The sequence below is a fragment of the Eucyclogobius newberryi genome, unplaced genomic scaffold, assembly GCF_026437365.1.
Source record: "Eucyclogobius newberryi isolate DKJ021-1_F unplaced genomic scaffold, fEucNew1.0.hap1 SCAF_11, whole genome shotgun sequence".
Classification (NCBI taxonomy): Eukaryota; Metazoa; Chordata; class Actinopteri; order Gobiiformes; family Gobiidae; genus Eucyclogobius; species Eucyclogobius newberryi.
The window spans coordinates 5001-26697 of NW_027315735.1; the positions used below are offsets into that span (position 1 = coordinate 5001).

The 21697-nt window shown below is 40.9% G+C and overlaps 5 protein-coding genes across 5 annotated transcripts in view; 1 reads left to right on the plus strand and 4 right to left on the minus strand.

Annotated features, from left to right (window-relative positions):
* Window positions 1–1707, minus strand: part of LOC140348613 (aurora kinase B-like) — a 2862-nt gene extending 1155 nt beyond the window's left edge. The window contains exons 1-3 of the mRNA XM_072434601.1: window positions 1607–1707; window positions 1417–1499; window positions 1–173 (exon numbers count right to left, since the gene is read on the minus strand). The exon at window positions 1–173 is cut by the window's left edge and continues 16 nt beyond it. Of these exons, the coding sequence (XP_072290702.1) occupies window positions 1–173; window positions 1417–1499 (256 nt within the window). The 5' untranslated portion in view covers window positions 1607–1707. The remainder of the gene's footprint in view (window positions 174–1416; window positions 1500–1606) is intronic.
* Window positions 1708–2634: 927 nt separating this feature from the next.
* Window positions 2635–5034, minus strand: LOC140348598 (F-box/LRR-repeat protein 12-like). Its single transcript, XM_072434576.1, has 3 exons — window positions 4662–5034; window positions 4480–4555; window positions 2635–3993 (listed from the first exon to the last, which is right to left on the minus strand). The coding sequence occupies exons 1-3, from the start codon at window positions 4760–4762 to the stop codon at window positions 2980–2982; spliced, it is 1191 nt and encodes a 396-aa protein (XP_072290677.1). The 5' UTR covers window positions 4763–5034; the 3' UTR covers window positions 2635–2979.
* On the plus strand, window positions 4983–8119 carry cops6 (COP9 signalosome subunit 6). The gene is made up of 10 exons (XM_072434589.1): window positions 4983–5131; window positions 5866–5987; window positions 6062–6193; window positions 6273–6361; window positions 6432–6494; window positions 6572–6619; window positions 6702–6816; window positions 7013–7105; window positions 7337–7437; window positions 7750–8119. The coding sequence occupies exons 1-10, from the start codon at window positions 5064–5066 to the stop codon at window positions 7888–7890; spliced, it is 972 nt and encodes a 323-aa protein (XP_072290690.1). The 5' UTR covers window positions 4983–5063; the 3' UTR covers window positions 7891–8119.
* Window positions 8120–8520: 401 nt separating this feature from the next.
* Window positions 8521–10973, minus strand: LOC140346581 (uncharacterized). The gene is made up of 5 exons (XM_072432714.1): window positions 10936–10973; window positions 10760–10820; window positions 10652–10696; window positions 10419–10579; window positions 8521–9631 (listed from the first exon to the last, which is right to left on the minus strand). Exons 2-5 carry the CDS (start codon window positions 10818–10820, stop codon window positions 8867–8869), a joined length of 1032 nt encoding a protein of 343 aa, XP_072288815.1. The 5' UTR covers window positions 10936–10973; the 3' UTR covers window positions 8521–8866.
* Window positions 10974–12781: 1808 nt separating this feature from the next.
* On the minus strand, window positions 12782–19535 carry mcm7 (minichromosome maintenance complex component 7). Its single transcript, XM_072434550.1, has 15 exons — window positions 19345–19535; window positions 17685–17764; window positions 16776–16940; window positions 16573–16697; window positions 16316–16496; window positions 16110–16247; window positions 15868–16017; window positions 15673–15787; window positions 15407–15538; window positions 15238–15321; window positions 14942–15153; window positions 14599–14864; window positions 14358–14526; window positions 13575–13684; window positions 12782–13313 (listed from the first exon to the last, which is right to left on the minus strand). The coding sequence occupies exons 1-15, from the start codon at window positions 19373–19375 to the stop codon at window positions 13088–13090; spliced, it is 2184 nt and encodes a 727-aa protein (XP_072290651.1). The 5' UTR covers window positions 19376–19535; the 3' UTR covers window positions 12782–13087.
* Between the last annotated feature and the right edge of the window lie 2162 nt (window positions 19536–21697).

Here is a 21697-nt window from a genome sequence, read left to right on the forward strand (position 1 = left end):
TCTCGATCTCCCTCCTTAGTTGATGCTCCACCCCCTCTTTTTCCATTTGTGATTTGAAGAGCACCTTCAGTGCCACTAAGGCCTCTAGCTTCTTGACTCGAGCCAAGTAAACATTTCCAAATTTGCCTTTCCCCAGTGGCCGACCTATATCGAAGTCATCTATTGTAAATTTTCTGTAAAGGACAAAGGTGTTTCGTTACCTTATAGAGTCACAAAAAACATGTGAAAGTATTGAAGTCTTAAAGGTGTATTTTTAAGTAAATGCATTTCTGCAGGACATCGTCACCCTTGTAATCTACATGATGACATTTTAATCATTTTAATAACGTGAAATGACAAGTTAACTCAAAGTGTTAATCATGGTTGAAAAGTGTGTTGGTCATGAAATGACTTCTCCAGGGGCCCCTCCTACAGTGAGAAATATCAGATCTGGTGAGTGCATGGGACATTCTGGCAAGAGGATTTTCCAACCAAACTAATATTAGAATTCCCTTGGCCTCTAGGGGTGAGGGGATGAATACACTTTTTTGGGCTCTATTAAGGTATGTAGTTCTCTGCTAAACTCAAGGTGAACCAACTCTGTTGAGACCGAGAAATGGCTACATCATTCTGAGTGATCTTGAGGACTGCGAGTCAGTAAATATGACCATGCGTCATGTTAAACCTCAGGTTCATTGAGCTGAAGAGGCTGCATTAGCTCTGAACGGTGCCGGTGGGCAGAGGTTTTACTGGTGCTTTCATGTGGGGTCGTCTAATCCATAAATACAAGTTTCTGACACCAAGTTGCACACAAGCACCACAATATTTTGTATTAAATGAACAATAACCTTTGAAAGAAGGTACTGTAAGCAAACTATCTGCTCCAATATGCAGTCTCACAAACCGATAAGAGTGTGTTCTCTGCATCTAACTAAAAACGCATGAACACAGCTGAACAAGCTCCATCCTCAGAAAAATCTTCCATCATAACTGCCCGACAAGTGCATGAAGGCAGCATTAAACCAACTGGATTTAGTCCTAGGAACTGGCCATCTTTCTGTTTGGATCATGTTGTGAACCAAAACACCAAATTATAAACAATGTTTGGAATAAATGAACAAAAATTACTTCACACCTAAATCTCAGCAGCGCTCACTGGAACATGATCAAGTTTAGAAATCCTTCTGAAGCCATTGCAGAGATTTCATGTGTGCAATTTCTCCTTTTACACAACATACAGATATCTAGATAAGCTAGGTTGTCATTCATATTGGCTGAAACTTTACATAAATACCCATTTTTTTTCTGCTCTAAATTGTGACGGATCCAATGCCTTTTGTACTTTCTTTTGCATACAGAGAAGTTCATTTCAATTCCTCGTCTCTGTATGGGGCCAGCTGGTCTTTTCCACATTCATGACTTTCGTTTTGACCGTACCGTGCCATGGAACTGGATGATGCATCTTCTCTGGGTTTGGTCACTGGAACACGCTGGGGAACGCCCAGATTAGGTGTTGCCATCTGAATCATAACAAATAAGGAATCAATACGCAAATAATTTAACAGAATACTTGAGTTAGGGTTATGAATCAAACAACTACAAAGTAAAGACAATTTCCCCAACTTACAGGTCTTTGAAATCCCCTGGGCTCATAATTTTCTTTGTTCTGTAGAGATAAGAGTATTGGAAGTCTCAGTTACATTTAGTAATGGCCGAATAACAACTTATGTGTACAATTTAATACAATTTGAATTGTTACTTGCCATTTTAAATACAGAAACAGTTTAAATGCTCGTTACGTTTGAGGCCATTTATCCCACAGTAGCTAAGTGATGACTGCAGGAGCATTGATGTCATGTTGGAAGTTAAAACATGGTGAACATGTCCACAACAAACACAAGTTAAGTTGGCTTGATTTGTCTTTGCTACACGATAGGATGAGATATTAGTTGGTGTAGTGGGCATTAGGCAAACACGACACGAATGTCAGACCGCTAACGTTAGCTCCCGAGCTAACATACCTTTAGACTAACATTAGATTTAGACCACTTTGACAAGATGAAAACATTCTAACACATGAATTACAATTTACTGCTAAACTCCAGCGTGGAATAAAAACCATGGTTACCTGCATTTTGCCCCGATAATACTATGCACGGAGCAGCCAGTTCCTGTGTGCGCTTTAGACTCAGCCGCCAACCGTTTCAAACATTGTCCAATAAAGAGTCAGCCAATTGGCTGATTCTTTGTACATCTGCGCCTCCCATTGGCCGGACAACTCTTGAAGTTAACACACGATTGGTCGACACATAAGACTTGCCCCCGCTCCTGGTTGCGTCACAGAGAAATAACCCTATCAGAAACCCCCCTGGCATTCCTATATATTATATTGTTTATATGTATATTATATGTTATATTGTTTGTTATAACTGTTTTGTTATATATAAAAAAAATCTTTACTATAATGAAGAAAAAATACATCTAAAATAAAATAAAGAACTAAACAAAACAAAAAAAAAGCAAAAGACTTCCCCCAAAACATTTGCCCTTCATACACCATGGATGTATTAGCCATAGGTAGATACACAAATAGATAATAACAAAGATCAAACCTATAATTTAATTTACAAAATATGATAGTTAAAAGACCACACATCTGTTCAAAATAGATTTATTTACCAAATCTGTATTGTTCAAACCGTGTTCAAATGCACTAAAACACTATAAAGTTATATATAAGCATTAATACATATGTATTTTTCTGTATACAATCAAAAAGTATTTTTTTAAGTTTGGGTCAGAAATGGGGCACTACAATGCACCAGTCTCAATGTGATAATTAAATTAAGTTTCATAATTATATTTTTAAGCATAAAAAGTCATAAGCGTTTGATTATGATTTTAATTTCATTGTGTTGCCTTGAATCTGGTGAAAACAACCATTTCAGTTGTTTTAGTTTGATGTGTTTTAGCCTGAATACTAACTGGAGCCATTTGTATTTATTCTGCATTACTCTGAACTGAGCAATTAGTGAAAACCAGAGTGCAGCATGGAAGCATGGCTCCAAGTGTACGACGCAAACTTGGAATAGGATCCACAACATCTAGTTTCCGATTTTCATTGGTGCTGCTATCTTCACTCACGGCTTCTTCACCATCTTGCTCCGCTTCAGCGTCTCTTTCCTCTGACGGACACTGACGAGGCTGGAAGACTACATCTAAAAACTCAAGGCGCCGTAGGCCTCGCAGCATCCTGCAACTTTTGCAGATTTGTAAATTACTAAGCGTGCAAGACCAGAGACATAGGCGTTTCAAGTCTTTTAGACGGCTGGCACAGAGCACACCCGGCCCCACTTCTTTACCTCCCAGACTAAGCTCCTCCAGGCCGAGCCATCCTGAGCCTAAACCAAGAGAAGCCATCTGCAAATGGTAGCCCTGTCGACCGGTAATGCCCAACTCTAAACTCCTGAGCCTGAATAGCCCTTCCAAGCCTGACATACCATCTTTAGCAGCACAGTTTCTCAAACCATTTGCTGTTATTCTAAATGTGTCACGCAACTCCAAGTGACAGAGTTTTTGCCATGATGTCAAACTTTGCAGGTGCTGGTCTGTAAAGGATGGCACATTGTTAAGTATCAAACTCTCAATAGTTATCCCAGAATTAGTTGAAGGGCCTTTCCCAACTCGTTCCCGACTCGTTGTAGCTTCCGCGTCACTATTAGGGGGTAAAGTAGGCAGGGTTTGATCAAAAAAGCTACCGGGCAGCTCACAACCACGAAGTTCTAAGACCTGCAGAGATGGAGGTAGAATCTGGCACGAAGGGAGACTTCTGAGGTCAGCATGCAGGAGACAAAGTCTTCTTAGACGAGGGCACTTGGTGGACAAAGCTTTAAGCCACGACTCAGACAAAAATGTCCCACCTCTGGCCGATAGCAGCAAACCACGCATTCGAAGGCACCTTAGGCCACAGCCTAAGTATTGGCGGAGTAAGACCCACAGTATCCGAGATGTGACCTAACAAAGAGAAAAGTAATTTCATACTTGATGAGATGATGGGAAAAAGAGACACCATTTCTCTATGAATACTCAGCCTTGCCTGTAGTTTGTGTAGTTACTTAAGTAGTTTGGCTTTCTAAACGACTACATTAAACTTTACTTTAATGCATGCCCTTTTTATTTTACATATGTTGCTTTATTATTGTTCATCGTTTTATGTTGCACAGAATCACCAAAGCAAGTTTCTACGTTTGGGAATTTTGTTCATTGGCAATAAACCTTTTCTGACTCTGAATCTAAACAACTGAGAGGCCTTTGACTGCATTATAGATCCTCTTGGAGCAAAATATAGGGACCAATTGCGTTAGAATAAAAAAACATTTGCCTAAAGTTAAGTAACGCTGTGTTTCCTATGTATAAAATAAAGTATGTGACAAGTGTCTATCTTTAATACAAAGTGTAATAATGGTGACATTACTAATGGTTTGTTGTGGCATAACTTACTCCTTTCCACGCAGTCAGATCCACAACCCTCCAAAGTCTCTGATCCTTCACAAGTCGCCTCCACCTCTTACAAACTCTACAGACACAGACACAAATCATATGACACAAATAACAGCGTCGACAACAAAACAAAGCCTGGCTTTTGTTACAGCCTGGCTTTATGAATTCAATATAATCCTCACCTCCCAGCTCTGACAAGCTCTCGCACTCCAAGAAAAGACAATATATCTATTAAAAGGTTTTCGGGGAAATAATCAAGATTGTAGCCATTTAACACATCCATTTTGTTTATAAAGATTCCAGCTCTGACGGAAGAGTTTTCCGGTGCACAAAGGGTTGCGCCCGAAAGAAAAATCCCGAGGAAACAATCTACCAAAAAGAGCAGTGCCGCTTAAAAAATGAAGAGAAACAGCGAACACAGGTTTGTCACAACATGGTTTTCCTTTTAAGACCACAATCTACAAACAACTCACAGACTGGTTGCACGAGTGAGAAATAAATATGCAAATGACAAACATAAACTCTGACAAAGACATAAAGATAACACGCCATCTATCGTCCGCTGCTAGAACGATGCAACGCGCATGCGCAGTGCTCCGGCGAAGATGGCGACGAGTAATGGAGGAGGAATGGAAGTGGACGGGGCAGGCGAGTTTTGCTTAAAAAGAACCCTTATGAGGTTTATTTGTGAATTTACTCTATGCGGAGGGTTCTTTGGTATTATGTGTAGCTATGTCATCAGCAGTTTGGCGTGATGTGGTTTATTTAGGAGCTAGTTTGTCATTTATCAGTGCACACTTCTCATGCTGTCCTCTCAATATGGTTGGTTCGTGTTTATCAAACGGAACCTAACCCCACTTTTCAAATTTAGTGCTACAAATATACCTGAAATGTCCTACCCACGTTATGTAAAGTAGGCCTAATCACGGTCATGTTCTCAAACTTCTAGGATATGCCTTCTTTGATAGTTTGACTTACAAATGAGTGTGTTGAGAGTCTAGTCTGGATCATATTTGTCCATTCATTGTGGTATGCGATTGTAACAACGTATCAACTGTCATTCTTTTTAATATTATCCCTTTGAGATCCTGGCCAAGACGGTAGCACAGGATCAGTCATAAAAATCAACACATTTTAAATTATCACAAGCATTTTCAAACCATAGATCCTAGTTCCAAACCTTTCTGTGTTAATTTTACTGACCTATTGTGCGAACATTGTGTAAAATATGCCAGATAGATTGCAATATTTTACACAGTCGATCTGGAATATTTTACACAATTAAATAAACTATAACAAGTGTATCCAAGTTATAATCTGTAATGTATCATTCAACATGAATTAAATACAATTTGTTTGTTTATTTATTTATTTGCACACAGCCAGCCCCAGTGTTATGGCTGCTGGCGTCACCGGGAGTGTCTCAGTAGCCCTGCACCCTCTCGTCATCCTCAACATATCTGACCACTGGATACGGATTCGCTCTCAGGAAGGGCGACCGATGCAGGGTGAGTGTCGATAGATTTCTCGTACATGAACTAATCTGATACTTAATACAAATATGTTTTGGTTCCTCTCTTAGTGATTGGTGCACTTATTGGAAAGCAGGAAGGTAGAAACATAGAGGTAATGAACTCCTTTGAGCTTATGTCTCACACTGTAGATGACAGAGTAGACATTGACAAGGAGTACTATTATACCAAGGAAGAACAATGTAAGTGCCAAGAATATTAAAGGAAATTGATATGCCACTTTCATGCCCTGTCACTGTTACTTATCTTACACTTTGGCAGTTAAACAGGTTTTCAAAGAAATGGAGTTCCTTGGCTGGTACACCACTGGTGGTCCTCCTGATTCGTCAGATATCCACATTCATAAGCAGGTGGGTACCGCTTACATTTGTTGTAAATAGTTGAGTTTGTATTTTTTAATTTTATTTTCTTGTCTTTTAGGTGTGTGAAATCATTGAAAGTCCCCTATTCCTCAAGCTCAACCCAATGACCAAACACACTGATGTAAGCTTTCTCACATTATGTACAATTAAAACTTATTGACGATTAAAGTCTACTCAAGTATGTTTTTTCTTCTCTAGCTTCCAGTTAGTGTTTTTGAATCTGTGATTGACATAATTAACGGCGAGGTACAACTCATCATTTATTCAATCAGCCATAAGTAATTATAGTTTGTACGTGTAATTTTTAAAAAATGTTTCCTGTAATTAGGCAACCATGTTGTTTGCTGAGCTGACATACACCCTGGCCACAGAGGAAGCTGAGAGAATTGGTGTTGATCATGTAGCTCGCATGACAGCCACTGGAACAGGGGAAAACTCAACAGGTCTGACCCACTTCCCAGTTCACTACCCACAAACAATTATACTGTAGCTTTAACTCAACACTGAAATCTACATTTTCTCTTTGAATTCAGCCACAATTCTTTTGTATCCAAAAAGAGTTTTTCCATAACAATCTGTGTAAAGGCTGTGACCGTATACATCTTCATTCATTGTGTTTATTTATGTCTTTTGTTGCAGTTGCTGAACACCTTATAGCCCAACACAGTGCAATAAAGATGTTGCACAGTCGAGTGAAGATCATTCTCGAATATGTAAAAGCGGTGGAAGCAGGTAAGGGCACCTTTTATGGGCGAAAGAGTGCCATGTGCGTGAGCACAAGTGTGGAGAACAGCTGTTTTCAAACCAGAAGCTTCCTATTCTCATATGTACATCTTAAAAAGAGGCCCCTAAACGTGTGTTCATAATTACAGACCTGGCATATATACGTGAAAAGCATAATTTTACCTCATCTCACAGTATAGACTTCATTTTCTGCCTGTTTTTTGTCTTTGTGTGAAACAGGAGAGGTGCCATTTAATCATGAGATTCTCAGAGAAGCAAATGCCCTCTGCCACAGACTTCCTGTCCTCAGCACCATGAAATTTAAAACTGACTTCTATGATGTAAGGAAAGGTCTTTGGGTTTACTTACTCTATTATATGTTTTTAGAGCGCTCTTGATTACCTTGCAATTAGCTTTTGTTTGTAACAATGATATAGTGTATTTTATAGCTGTGTGCAGAATCTGGGGTCATTATTACTGTAGGTTATTGTGTGTGTGAGATGCCTGACAATCCAAATGATAGTGAGCTGGTCCTTCATCAAAAAGATTTATAGTTGAGTCACTCTAATAACCTTCCTCCTAAACAGTTAAGACTTGTGTAAAATCATTGCCAGAGGGAGCACTGTGTAACTGTTTTTTTGTTTCCCCTACAGCAATGTAATGACGTGGGCCTGATGGCCTACTTAGGCACCATCACCAAGACTTGCAACAGTATGAATCAGTTCATCAACAAGTTTAACGTCCTGTATGACAGACAGGGCATTGGCCGCAGGATGAGAGGACTTTTCTTTTGAGCTGACTAGACAGATAAGCAACAATTTTTGGGTTTATTAATTGATTACCACACCTCCAACATAAAACAGTAGCTATTCAACCAGATTATTTTTCAACTACAAACATAAAAGCACTTATTGACTTTGCTCATACGCTCATAATACAAAATAGTTTAAAGTTCCAAAATAGTATTTCACTGTTTGTTTTATTGTTTCACTTATCTATATGTAATAAATGATATGTTTTTCATGGGACTCGTGTCAGATTTTTTGCCATGTTAATACAGGTATAGTGTGGGTAGTTGCTGTGCAGACGGGCAATTTAGGTACTGTGTATCCTGCACTTTTGAATGAGCCTGTAAATCTGCTTTGTGACATGACATGCTGCAAGTTTAATGTCTGGAGCCAAGTGTTTGCAGTTAGCTACTCGTTTGAAGTGATTCTCCTGCTGTTCAATGCCCTCAGAGGTTGGAATATAGGTATACACAGCAGGGAGGGCCCATTTACCACTCCAGACGTGTAGGAGTAACACGATTTATAAAGGTATTAAATACACAGCGGTAGCACAGCTAATGACCCTTTGGTTGCACGTTGGCATTTCTACTTTACTCGAGTCATCACTAACTTTAGGCATATGGAGGCGCCAGCAAGAATCCCCAAAATAGAGAAATTGACTTTTATTTGCATAGTCAAAATATTTTTTTTACATTGCAACTTCCCAAGTAAAAATGTCAAAATCATATTAGTACATCAAAAACAAATATCGTATTTTAGCAAGAAACTCAATGCACAAGTCTTGAAGTTGGACAAATATGAATTTTATATTTGATAAATGTAACAAATAGAAGTGTGTTCACAGTGGTGTTTACCTTTCAATGTCATTGAGGTCATATAAACAGATGATCTTGGCAGTAAATGATAAAAACATTTTTGATATTTGAGTGCAACTTTTAAGTGCAACTCCCATGTTATGAATCAGTCTTTTTATTTTTGTCCCCTACTCGGCATCCTCTGAAGGCTCATCAGCAGGGTCTGCGGGCTGGGGGTACTTAAAGCGGGCTGGGTCGTACAGCTCATCCCTTGGGTCGTACGACAGTGGATAGTAGTACTGGTAGGGATAAGGATACAGGGGAACTTTCTTCTCGATGGGCGCTGGCGGTTCTGGTTCCTCCACTGGCGCCACTTTCTCTTCCTTTGGAGGAGGTGGGGGCACTACCACTATCTTCCCCTTCACGGGTCGAGGCGGGTTGTCAATGAGGCAGTCTGGATCCCAGTATGGGTCGCAGTCGTACTCCATGCCCTTCACCATGCGGACCGGGGGAAGAGGAATGCTCTTCTTTACCAGGACAGGGGGTAGCGGGGCATACTTTTTGGGATGCTGGATCACTGGCACAGGCTGGGGGGCTTTCTGTGGCGTGCAGTGGGGGTGGTAACGCGGGTCACACAGCACAGGCACAGCCCCAGTTGGCAGGTACACCACGTGAGGCTTGCACATGGGATCTTTGGCGTTGCACAGGAACATGACATCAGCCTGGGACGCCAGAGGGGGAGGTGGGGGGGTCGCTGGAGGGTCTGTGGGCTTTGGGACTCCCTTCATCGGAGGTGGAGGAGGAAGCAGTTTGCATTTCTTGTCTGTGGCAGGGTCGCACATCATCAGGGGGAGTCCAAGCTTGTTCTGGAAGTATGAGGCGTTAGGACCATACACATGCTCCAGATGCCTCATCTGTTGGTACAGCATGCGCAGCTTGTCTGTCTCATACAACTGTAAAAGGAGTAGTACAGGATTAATCAAACACCATTCTTCTGTAGTAGAGCTGTTCCTGTTTAAAACCAGTGTTTCCCAATCAGGGGTATAAAAACCTGTGGTAGAAATGGAATGTTTTGGACTTTAATGGAAGGCAACATTAAATAGTATCTTTGCAGAAAATTGTATATCTGTAAGAAAGTTCTGGAGGATTTTGGACAGTATCGCTGAAACAAGAAAATACAATAACTATAATTGACTGAATATACTACTATGGTAAACTGATTGATTTGCCTGGTGCCCAAGTTAGATCTTGTTAATGTTTATAAAGCACTCATTTTGTAGGAATGTAACCTATCCAACAACTATTTAGTCATCTACTACTTGTTTCCTATTGTTTCCCAATCACATTGTTTAGCATCAGATGTTATTCTGCGTTATCTTAACACTACCTAATACCAGAATAACCAGCAACGATAAGATATCAATTATCACATACTTTGCAAATAATATAATATAAATGTATATATAACCCAAAGAGTCACCATTGACCCAGAGTGATAAACTATTTTTGAGTGTGAGCTAAAGCTTATACTTGGGACAAAAAAGGTTGGGCACTGCTGTAAGTAATTTAACTAAATCATAACCCTGCAAAGTAGGTGACTCGGTTTGATTGAGCCAGACCGGAATTAACTACAGAACATTATGATATTTTGTAAAGGGGTGCAAAAATTATACTTTTCCAGTGTAAGTGTAATTATTAATGGGACCTTCCATTCTATTCAAATAATCTGTATTCTCTTACCCCCTCTGTGTGCCCAATGCTGCTGTAATAGCGGTAGTAAGCCTGGAAGTCAGGGTTGGACCGGTACCACTTGGGGTCCACATTACGCTTGGGTCTGGAGCGACTCAGGAAGCCATTTGCTCTTTCTGAGTCCAAGCTGACATGGCCCACAGGAACCATCTCTGAGTAAACATAAGCAACACATTAGCAGACATATTTAACAACGCTACAACATTGTAGAAGTAATACAGTACCTTCCTGTTGGATGACATTCAGCAGTGACTTGGCATCCAGCAGACCTATGGAAACATGTTATTACCATTTTGAACATATTCTAATCTATCATAATGGCAAGAACTGACCTGGAAGCCAGAGAAGACAGCATGCTGCCAGCTTTAGTGTCAAAATCATCTTGAACCACATCTGAATCAATACATCACAATAAAATTAGTTTTCATATTTACATTTGCTGTTGGTATCTTTAGAAATGTGTGGAGTTAAATTAAAAAGAAAATTGCAATGAAAATCAGTCACTTACCTGGCCCAAGCGGTGGCTGTGTCAGGCGAAACAGAGCAGGGGTTTAAATACAAGCCTGGATGTGACACTGTGTCATCTTTTCACTCAACCAATGAGATTTCTCTCTTTTTGAAGCTAGAATCAGTCTCCTCCCCTCTATAAACATGGTTAAATGTGGGGCTTTGGTCACCCCCCCTGTCCTGAGCAGCAAACCTGTAAAGTGCTACTTCAAATGAAAACTCCACGTGAAGTCTGGAAAAAAATCCTCCTCCTGCTGTGACGACTGCTACGTTGAGGAAAAAACTGCCTACTGACAAAATTCAACTTTCCAACAATACAAGATAAACCTAACTTAGTATGAAAGAATACAGTACACTACTTCAACAGCAGCAGTCTGAAATTTGAAAGGTTTCAAAACAGTCTCTGATAGTTTTGTGTTGGTTAAAATAAACTAAAATGAATACAAATTTTAGCAAAATTTAGCTCAAAATGGCACTTTTCAATTTACAATACAAATCTAAGTAAATTGGGACAAAGCAAGGATTAAAAAGACCTGTATCTCGTCTCATTCCACTATTAGTTACATTTTTCTTATTCAAATCTTTATCCAAAAGAATTGTTCCACCTCAGATTTTCTTTTTTTTTTTTGACAGGGACAATGCAATTATATATAGTTACAAAACAAAGCTTGTAGACGATACGATGCATACAAAGTTTAATGCATATATACTAGTTTTCAACTTTCTACACCCCCCACAGACATAAAAGGCATTAATTAAACACAATATAATGGGTATAAAAACATTCCCATTTTTATAAATAAATCACTCATTCTTCCTTCATTCATGCACTTTCATGACACTTACAGGGGAGTACAGTTTTGATTTTTTAGCCAGAACTTAAGGCAAGGCAAGTTTATTTCTAGAGCACATTTCATACACAAGGCAATTCAAAGTGCTTCACACAGCAGGAAAATGCATTCAAATCACAAAGAAATTACAGAAACAGAAACAAAATTAACTAAATTAAAAATTATCAAACTTAAGTCTGGAAATACATTTTTTTACCTCCGAGATGAACTTTATTTCAGTGGGTAATGAATTCCAGAGTTTACAGCTCCTATAGAAGGATCCAATAATGCCCTGCACCGTGGGATTTTACAGTCATTAAGGTCAGTGCAAGACAAAATGGATTGTTTCGGCCCTCAGAGGCGACTGTTGTTGTGATTTTGGGCCTTACAGAAATAAATTGATTTGATGATAAAATGGGCCACAAGCGATCAACTCCCACCTGAAAAGGTGGAGTTAAGTCTTTGTCCTTCTGTCTCTTCTCTGACAGGATAATCCAGTGGTTCTCAAACCGGCACAGAATCCTCTGCAGCTAAAATATTTGCTGAAGAAAATCAATGTAATCCACATTTTTCCTCCTCAGATTTGTCCTTGTTCAGAGCCAGTAAAGCAATTGTGTGGTCCCATTTAAGACCTCTTCAAACCATAGTTTAGAAGTTTATAGATCTGAGCCAAATATTCACTTAGGCGGTATTAGTTGTGAAAAGTTTGAAAACTGCCATTATTCTAGTTTAGGATACTGCATTGACAGGATTATCATTTTAGAATTTAAATGAAAATCATTTGACCCATTTTTTACTATAACTAGGACTGGTATTTTCCTGCGGCACACATTCCCTGAAATGCATTTAACAAGCATGGACCAAATTATTACTTTGCAGGTTTTACAGCCAAGACATAAATTCTAAGTGGGTACAGCAGGTTTGTTGAGACACTGCAGAAACAAACCAGGTGTTCATAAAATAGCATGGCACACTTCCTCTTTGACCAGATTCAAAAATGCAACATAAGCCAAAGATCTGAACCATCAATTTATTATAACCCATCTGTCACAAGTCAAGGCTCAATACAAGTTCAGGCCCAAAGCCATTATAAAATGTACAGGAATATTCCATCAAAGCTGTAAAAATAATAGCAGATGGATACTTTTTATGGCATACATATTTACAATAGTGACTAGTATTGGAATTTTACATAACAACAGGCTTTCAAGTGAAAGTAAAAATGTCCCATTATTCCACACAATACAAAAATTCTGGTGAATCCATGAACAGCATTTCCATAGTTTTAGTTAAGTTAGCGCCAGCACAAAGTTCCAACACTTCTCAAACAAAGGTGATGCGAGTGCGCGTGTGGTTTATCTGCCAGACATTCAGCTCCTCGTACTCCTCCAACGCTTCCTGGAACTGAGCCGGAGTGTAGCCCCGTGAGATGCACCTCTGCTCGGCTTCAGACATGCGGACCACCCCTCCGGCTCCTCCACGACTCGCCACACCTTCCGTGGCCAGCTCCCTCACCAAGGAGAAGATCACATCAGCAGGTCTCTGGGTCCTATTGTAAGGGGGGGAAAAAACATGCAGCTCAAAACACAAGTATTAAACTAGAGCCAAATTTATGATCCCGTTCCCAGGCTACTGTGTGACCCCTTGCCAGTAAAAGTATTAACTGCTTCCTACAGGATACAGCAACTCTTGAAGCTTAATACGAGAAGCTCATAAAGCCACTAGTGAAATTGCATCCTGTGTCTTGTTAAGGTATCCTCTATACGTCCCTCTATACAGTAAGTCTCAAATATTCACCGCCACAACAAACCTTGTGGATGTGGACTTATCAGCCTGAAGTGAATCCTTGGACATTTCCATCAGTCTCATTGCCTCATTAACATCCTCTTTTTCCACTGTATCCATCATACGAAGGCGAGCCTGAGAACCACAGTTCATGATTAGATAGGTGATGGTTAATGTCTTGAACATAAAACTCATAAAGTTGCGTTGTGCCGGCACTGTCAGACCGAGACAAGTGCAATGCCCTCTAGCATAGCCAGCAATTGCCCAAGTCTCCGCCTCTCAACACCAGCTAGTCTCCACACACTTGCATTGTACAACACAGAAGAACAGTCCATGTCACGCCCACTCTGTTGCCCAGTCTAACCATAATCAGTTTTGCATGGGTTTGCACAGCTGCACCTAACGCACACAGGCTGACTGCCCACCCTGCAAAGCTGACCAGAGCCAGAACAAGAGTCAAAACGGTTTAGGAAGGCACTAAAGAAGAAAAAGGGGTTGAATTAAACCCTTGCCCTCTTGTGGTCACCATGATACTGCATCTCCAGTCTGCCTGAAGTGCTGGTTTTGCAGTAGGGCAAGTGACTACTACCTGCACAAACAGCACTTTTAGCAGCCAGGGACATACAAAGACCACAAACATTAGTTTGATTAACTTGTAGAGCTTTCGCCAACGTAGGAAAAAGTGCTCACATCGCAGTAGAACCCATTAATGCTACCTGCACTGTAAGCACTTTAGCACACATTGGGATATAAACTTCAAATTGTCAGAGCCCACCACAAAAACATCAAGAAAACAAACACTCCTCACCAGAGCAGTGGCAAGACGCAAAATGGACAGCAGAGTACGAGCGGAAGTGAAGGTGGTGTCTTTGCTAACGCGCGCCTCTTTCCTCATCTCTACATAAGCAGCAGTGATGTAGTCCGCCAGGTTCTCAGGTACCACGGGCTGTTTTTTCTTGCATAGAGCGATGTAGCGTCTGGATGGAATATAATACATATTTTGTTAATGTCTTTGACGTCATCGTGAAGTTTGGTTGGGTGAGACAAACCTCATCAGTTTCATGTCGATAGGGGTGAAGTGAGTGGGCGGCTGCCGGGAGTGTTGATGGACATAGGTGATGTGATGGGCCAGGCGCAGATCTGCATCAGCATCTGGTTTGTCTTGAATCAACCACAGGAGGTCAAAGCGGGACAGCAGAGCTGCTGGCAGCTGGATGTTTTGTTCTATGCTTTTCTTAGGATTGTAGCGGCCGTAGGCAGGATTTGCAGCTGCAAGGATGGAGCAGCGGGCATTCAGGGAGGTCATGATCCCAGCCTGTGAGAAGGTTCAAAAGTTAATCAGCTTTGAGTTTTGTAGTTTGCAGCGTATTGTGGCAGTCCCAACTCACTTACCTTAGCAATAGAAATAGTTTGCTGTTCCATAACCTCGTGAATAGCTGTGCGGTCCGCATCGGCCATTTTATCAAACTCATCAATGCAGCAAATGCCCAAATCGGCCAGAACTAAAGCGCCACCTTCCAGAGTCATTTCTCCAGTAAGAGGGTCACGCATAACTGCAGCAGTCAGACCTACGCCTGAGGAGCCACGCCCAGTGGTGTACTGGCCTGCAAACAGATTGTTGGTCAACACACTTGTAAAACAGATGCAAAAAAAAAACTCATAAATGGAGACTTTATCACATGACTCACTTCGTGGAGCTAAACGGTCCATGTACGAGAGTAACTGGGACTTTGCCACACCAGGATCTCCCATCAAACAGATGTTTATGTTGCCTGTAAAACAAAACCAATGAGTTAATGCCTCAACATTCTTACGTCTACAGTGAAAATGACTAGCTCCAACCAAAACAATCCTCACCTCTTATTTTCATGCCTTTAGGCGCTTGCTGAACACCTCCAACCAGCAGCAAGAGAAGAGCTTTTTTAACATCTTCATGTCCATAGATTTCTGGTGCAATCGATCCAGCAAGTTTCTCATAAAAGCCTTCATCTGCAATAAAACAGTGTTTAGAGGCTTTTCTTCTGTGGGAAGGGACTCTGAAGTACTGATCAATGATGATTCAGAGGCTCAGAATATGGTTCAAAAAACAGTTTGTTTCTATACATTTATGCCAATATCTTTACCCGTGATGCTGCGCAGCTCTTCCTCACTCAGTTCCTCATTGCCAAGCTCATCGTCCTCAGTCTTATTCATGAGTATGATACTGTGTGCCTCCATGTAGGTTTCTGACAGAAGACCCTAATAAGATAAAATTATTCATAGAATAAAATAAAAAAAATGCATAGAAGTTAGAATATGCCAATAAGAAAATGACTCACTTGAGTGGCCTGAGCAAAGCCAGTGCGCAGCAGAGGGAGGAACACTCCTGTAATGGCCACGTGGTCACCAGGCTGAGCAAGACGAGTGTTTTCTCCTCTGGCAAACACCGTCATACACCTCGGAATATTACCCACAGGCACCTGGTCACTCTGGTCACAGGATTAAAAAAGGGATCATTTAGCATTTAACAAAAGTGCAATAAAACCTGCAGCATTACATGATGTGATGCCAGTGTTCTTACATGTTCCTGAATTTTCAGATCCTGGAACTTGACAAATTTGGAGCCTCTGGTCTGAAGGTAAAGGCGCCCTCCAGATTTGTTGGTGACACACTCTTGGCTGGGGCACATGACGATGGGCATGAAGGAAGGAGATTGGATCTGAGGAACAGGGCAGAGACATTAGACACACAGACCAGGCCACACAGAGTGCCTGTAGTTCCACTTACGGGCTGATAGGTCTCTGCGCCACACTGGTCACAGGTGTAGGTGGCAACAGCCATCATTGGTTTCACCTCTGTCGCTCGGGTCACTATTCCTCTGACAGTTACCAGATGTCCAATGCTGTCAGCGCGAACGTCACGCACAACTTTAGGCTTAGCAGTGCTGGGAGCCTTGAAGTACACCTCACTGGGGGAGGAAAAACCTTCCACATTTTAAAAAAAGTTTGTGAACAGGCACAAGTCAAATTTTTAACTAAACATACAATCTCCTCATGAGCTCCGGTGGGTATTGGTTGTGCGAATCCCGGATGTCTGCAGGGTCTCTGCCCCTTTGCTCCATCATCAGCCTGTGCTCAATGTACACATCCAGTGAGTCCTTGGCCACCACCTTGTCCCAACAGAAATGAAAAATATCAACCATAGAACCTAAAAAACAAAACATAAATGGTCCATTCTGAAGCCGTACATCTCGCTCTTTATACTCTGGAAGCAGCTCGTGAACAGCGTCAGCCATCAGGCCACTGTAGCGTTTAGCGTTCTCACAAATGCTCTCGACCAGGTCAGGGTCTTCCTCAGCCACGTCGTCGAGGTCCACCTGGAGGGACACCTGCTCCCTGTGGGCCAGAGCCACCTGCAAATCACAGCCATTAGTTTTATCTTATGGTTTAAACGCCATGTGAGCGATGCCTACGTGTCCCACACGTCTCCACCATCTTATAAAAACTTTCAAGCAGCTTGATATGCTTAGCATAAAAAATAAAGCTGTAACCCACTTATTTCCAGTCAAAATCAACCATTCTGGGAAGCATCAGGGTCAGTTTGTACTCCAACGACAAATAAAAATACCCTAAAATTAAAAATGAAAATGGCTTTTATTACAAGTCCCTAAAACCTTCCGCTTTAAAAAGGAGAATTGTCAAAACCCAACAGATGCTCATTTTAGTGTCAATCAGCATGTCCCTACGGACAACAGCGTTACCCATTTACAGATTTAATATAAATGAGCATCATGTGTTAGTAAGTTAACTAAAGACAAACATTCTGAAAATTCTTTGTACTTAATCTTCCAAATACAAAATCTTCCACTAATGAAACTACACTGGCTCAAACCCTGTTTATGATCTTTTTTCTCAGGTATAAGATACAAATGAACAGCTAAATCTGATGAGTAATCAGATTAATGTTTCCTACCCACAAAAGATTTTGCAGTGTACATGTAATTTAAACCCATAAAAAACAGGAAAATAAATCAGAAATAATCAGTTTATTTAATATATAGTTTATTCCATCTCATTTCCTGGCCATACAACTCCCCCAGTTACGTCATCCTTCATATACTGCAAATTCAGAACCAACTCAAAACAAATGTACTTACAAGTTGTGCTCCATATTTGAACTGCTTCTTTCCATTGTCATCTTCTGTGTAGAACTCCTGCAGGAACTTCTTCAGTTTATCTATGGGCAAAATACACAATATTCAACTCTGCCCAGTTTATTTCTACACCACGATCCTATAGTAAAGCAAATATAAGAGTCATGGCCATGGGCAGTGGGCCTATGCACCATCAGAGCGTGTGTTGTCCTGCTCCTCCTTTGTTGAGTAACATCCTGTCATCTGATGAGTCACTTTTACCTCCAGAGCGACGTGAAGAGCCCTGGACTCACTTCCTCTCAACACCTGCATGTTACTGGCACAACAAGAACACAAAACTATCAAGTATGGAACCTTAGGTACAATGTAAACAAGAGGCTCTCGGGGCTCGTTTACAGCAGCGACTTCCCGAAACAACAACATCAACTAAACACCGTTTCCACCGAAAAACAAACAAACAAACGCGCGTCGAGTCGAGCGCGATGAGAATCCACGTTCTTTGGGTCGATCTGGGCCGATGTGGCGGTGACGTGAGTCTAACCCAAACCCTTTACTCTGCTGAGGATGTTATTGTAAACAAAGCAGCACATGGCTTTGTGCCTCGCCACGGCAAGATCACTCCGCGCCCGCTCCGCCCTCAAACTAGTTCTTATTCTTATCACTGCTTTTAGCATTATGGTCAAAATGTCATGTTTACAATGTTAATGCACAAACGATCTGTTTAGTTGGCACGACTGAGTATTTAGTAGAGTTTAGTTTTATTATTATAAATATATATTTTAATTGAGTTACTTTTAATCAACCGTTTTCAATAGTGATTGTGTTTAAGTTCATCTTATACATCACAGGGCCATTATGTGAGACACTGTCGTTTATAAAGTGTGTTAATAAAACAAATAAAGTTGACTTGAACATCCAATAATTTGAATACAATCCTTCAATAATTTGTACACACATTTGCACTGCTACTGCCTTCATTGTGATTTCTGGCCCTATAATGTTATACTGCAGATGTTATGGCCTGGGACAGTCTATAATGGACATTAGTCTTGCATTTGCAGGTTAAACGCATTTGGAGCTGCGGCGCGTGCTCACGGGCTAAAATGGCTGGTGTCCAGAGACAATAGTTCCAGACAATCGTGATAAACAAGTAAATCGGCGCAAACGCCTTTCGTAATCGCACTTAATTTAACATTTGGTGCCATAATCTTGTGGAAACGGGCCGTTGTCAGTGATCAAACTTAAAGATCGTAAATGTTTGGACATGTGGCTCGCTCCTTTGTTTAAGAACATCCATCCGGGTCACTGGCTGCGGAGCCGCGAGCTCCAGGACATTACACAAGTTTAAAAGTCATCCAAGTTTAACAAGTCATCCATTTCACACACATTTTATCAGTTGTGCAAAGAAACACAACTAGTTGCCCGTGCTAAAGCTAAACAGTTTAATTTCGCTTTGATCCACGCGTGATCAAAGTATTCTTCACTGCGTGGCAACTTAAACTACAACAAACTTCCGATTAAAACGAACACGACATTTAAAACAAGTCCAGAACCGCAGCGACGTGAAAACTACTGAACTTCCATGAGATTTCTGGTAGAATTGGGCGAACGTGAAACGAGGACAACCTGTTGCGGGGTCTGAGTCCACACGCGGGAACAATACCTTTCTCTGCCGCATAATCCTTACGAGCCATGGCCGCTGCAGACACGGGGTGCGAGGATCAGGGAGAAGAAGTGCAAAAAGAGGGAAAAGGTTGAAGAAATAGTGAGTTTTCACGCCAGTAATGTGGACGGGCCGAGCTCTCATTCACAGAAGTCCTCGTTGCAGCGGTGAGAAGTGGCGCCAGTCTGACGTTCGCGCGCAGCCAATCGCGAGGTTTAATCTTGAGAAAAGAGGCGGGTTTTTGTCATGGCGGGAGAAATGCGGAGCACGCCGTGTCACGTGATTTTAGTCACTTCCGTTGTGCTCATCAGAGTTGGCGCGAAAGTTGAGGGCAACACTTTGAACAATAAAAGGGCTCGACTGCCACGAGCTTTGTCTGTGTCAGACACAAAAGATGCAGATTTACAACAACTATCAGTGTTTAGAGCATTATCTTTAGTATGTGAGAGCAGTTTATGGTCTTTAGTATGTGTGAGCGGTTTATGTCTTTAGTATGTGTGAGCGGTTTATGGTCTTTAGTATGTGAGAGCAGTTTATGGTCTTTTAGTATGTGTGAGCGGTTTATAAGGTCTTTAGTATGTCAGAGCAGTTTATGGTCTTTAGTATGTGTGAGCGGTTTATGTCTTTAGTATGTGTGAGCGGTTTATGGTCTTTAGTATGTGTGAGCAGTTTATGGTCTTTAGTATGTGTGAGCGGTTTATGGTCTTTAGTATGTCAGAGCAGTTTATGGTCTTTTAGTATGTGTGAGCGGTTTATAAGGTCTTTAGTATGTCAGAGCAGTTTATGGTCTTTAGTATGTGTGAGCGGTTTATGTCTTTAGTATGTGTGAGCGGTTTATGGTCTTTAGTATGTGTGAGCAGTTTATGGTCTTTAGTATGTCAGAGCAGTTTATGGTCTTTAGTATGTGTGAGCGGTTTATGTCTTTAGTATGTGAGAGCGGTTTATGTCTTTAGTATGTCAGAGCGGTTTATGTCTTTAGTATGTGAGAGAAGTTTATGGTCTTTTAGTATGTCAGAGCGGTTTATAAGGTCTTTAGTATGTGTGAGCGGTTTATGTCTTTAGTATGTCAGAGCGGTTTATGGTCTTTAGTATGTCAGAGCGGTTTATGTCTTTAGTATGTGAGAGCAGTTTATGGTCTTTTAGTATGTCAGAGCAGTTTATGGTCTTTTAGTATGTCAGAGCGGTTTATAAGGTCTTTAGGATGTGTGAGCGGTTTATGTCTTTAGTATGTCAAAGCGGTTTATGGTCTTTAGTATGTCAGAGCGGTTTATGTCTTTAGTATGTGAGAGCAGTTTATGGTCTTTTAGTATGTCAGAGCGGTTTATAAGGTCTTTAGTATGCGTGAGCGGTTTATGTCTTTAGTATGTCAAAGCGGTTTATGGTCTTTAGTATGTCAGAGCGGTTTATGTCTTTAGTATGTCAGAGCAGTTTATGGTCTTTTAGTATGTCAGAGCGGTTTATAAGGTCTTTAGTATGTGTGAGCGGTTTATGTCTTTAGTATGTCAAAGCAGTTTATGGTCTTTAGTATGTCAGAGCGGTTTATGTCTTTAGTATGTCAGAGCAGTTTATGGTCTTTAGTATGTGTGAGCGGTTTATGTCTTTAGTATGTGAGAGCAGTTTATGGTCTTTAGTATGTGTGGGCGGTTTAAGGTCTTTAGTATGTGAGAGCAGTTTATGGTCTTTAGTATGTGAGAGCAGTTTATGGTCTTTAGTGTGTGTGAGCGGTTTATACGGTCTTTAGTATGTGAGAGCAGTTTATGGTCTTTAGTATGTGTGAGCGGTTTATGTCTTTAGTATGTGAGAGCGGTTTATGGTCTTTAGTATGTGAGAGCGGTTTATGGTCTTTAGTATGTGAGAGCAGTTTATAAGGTCTTTAGTATGTGAGAGCAGTTTATGGTCTTTAGTATGTGAGAGCAATTTATGGTCTTTAGTATGTGAGAGCAGTTTATGGTCTTTAGTATGTGAGAGCAGTTTATGGTCTTTAGTATGTGAGCGGTTTATGTTCCTTAGTATGTGTGAGCGGTTTATGGTCTTTAGTATGTGATAGGAGTTTATGGTCTTTAGTATGTGAGCGGTTTATGGTCCTTAGTATGTGTGAGCGGTTTATGGTCTTTAGTATGTGATAGGAGTTTATGGTCTTTAGTATGTGAGCGGTTTATGGTCTTTAGTATGAGAGCGGTTTATGGTCTTTAGTATGAGAGCGGTTTATGGTCTTTAATATGTGTGAGCGGTTTATGGTCTTTAGTATGTCAGAGCGGTTTATGGTCTTTCGTATGTGAGCGGTTTATGGTCTTTAGTATGAGAGCAGTTAATGGTCTTTAGTATGTGAGCGGTTTATGGTCTTTAGTATGAG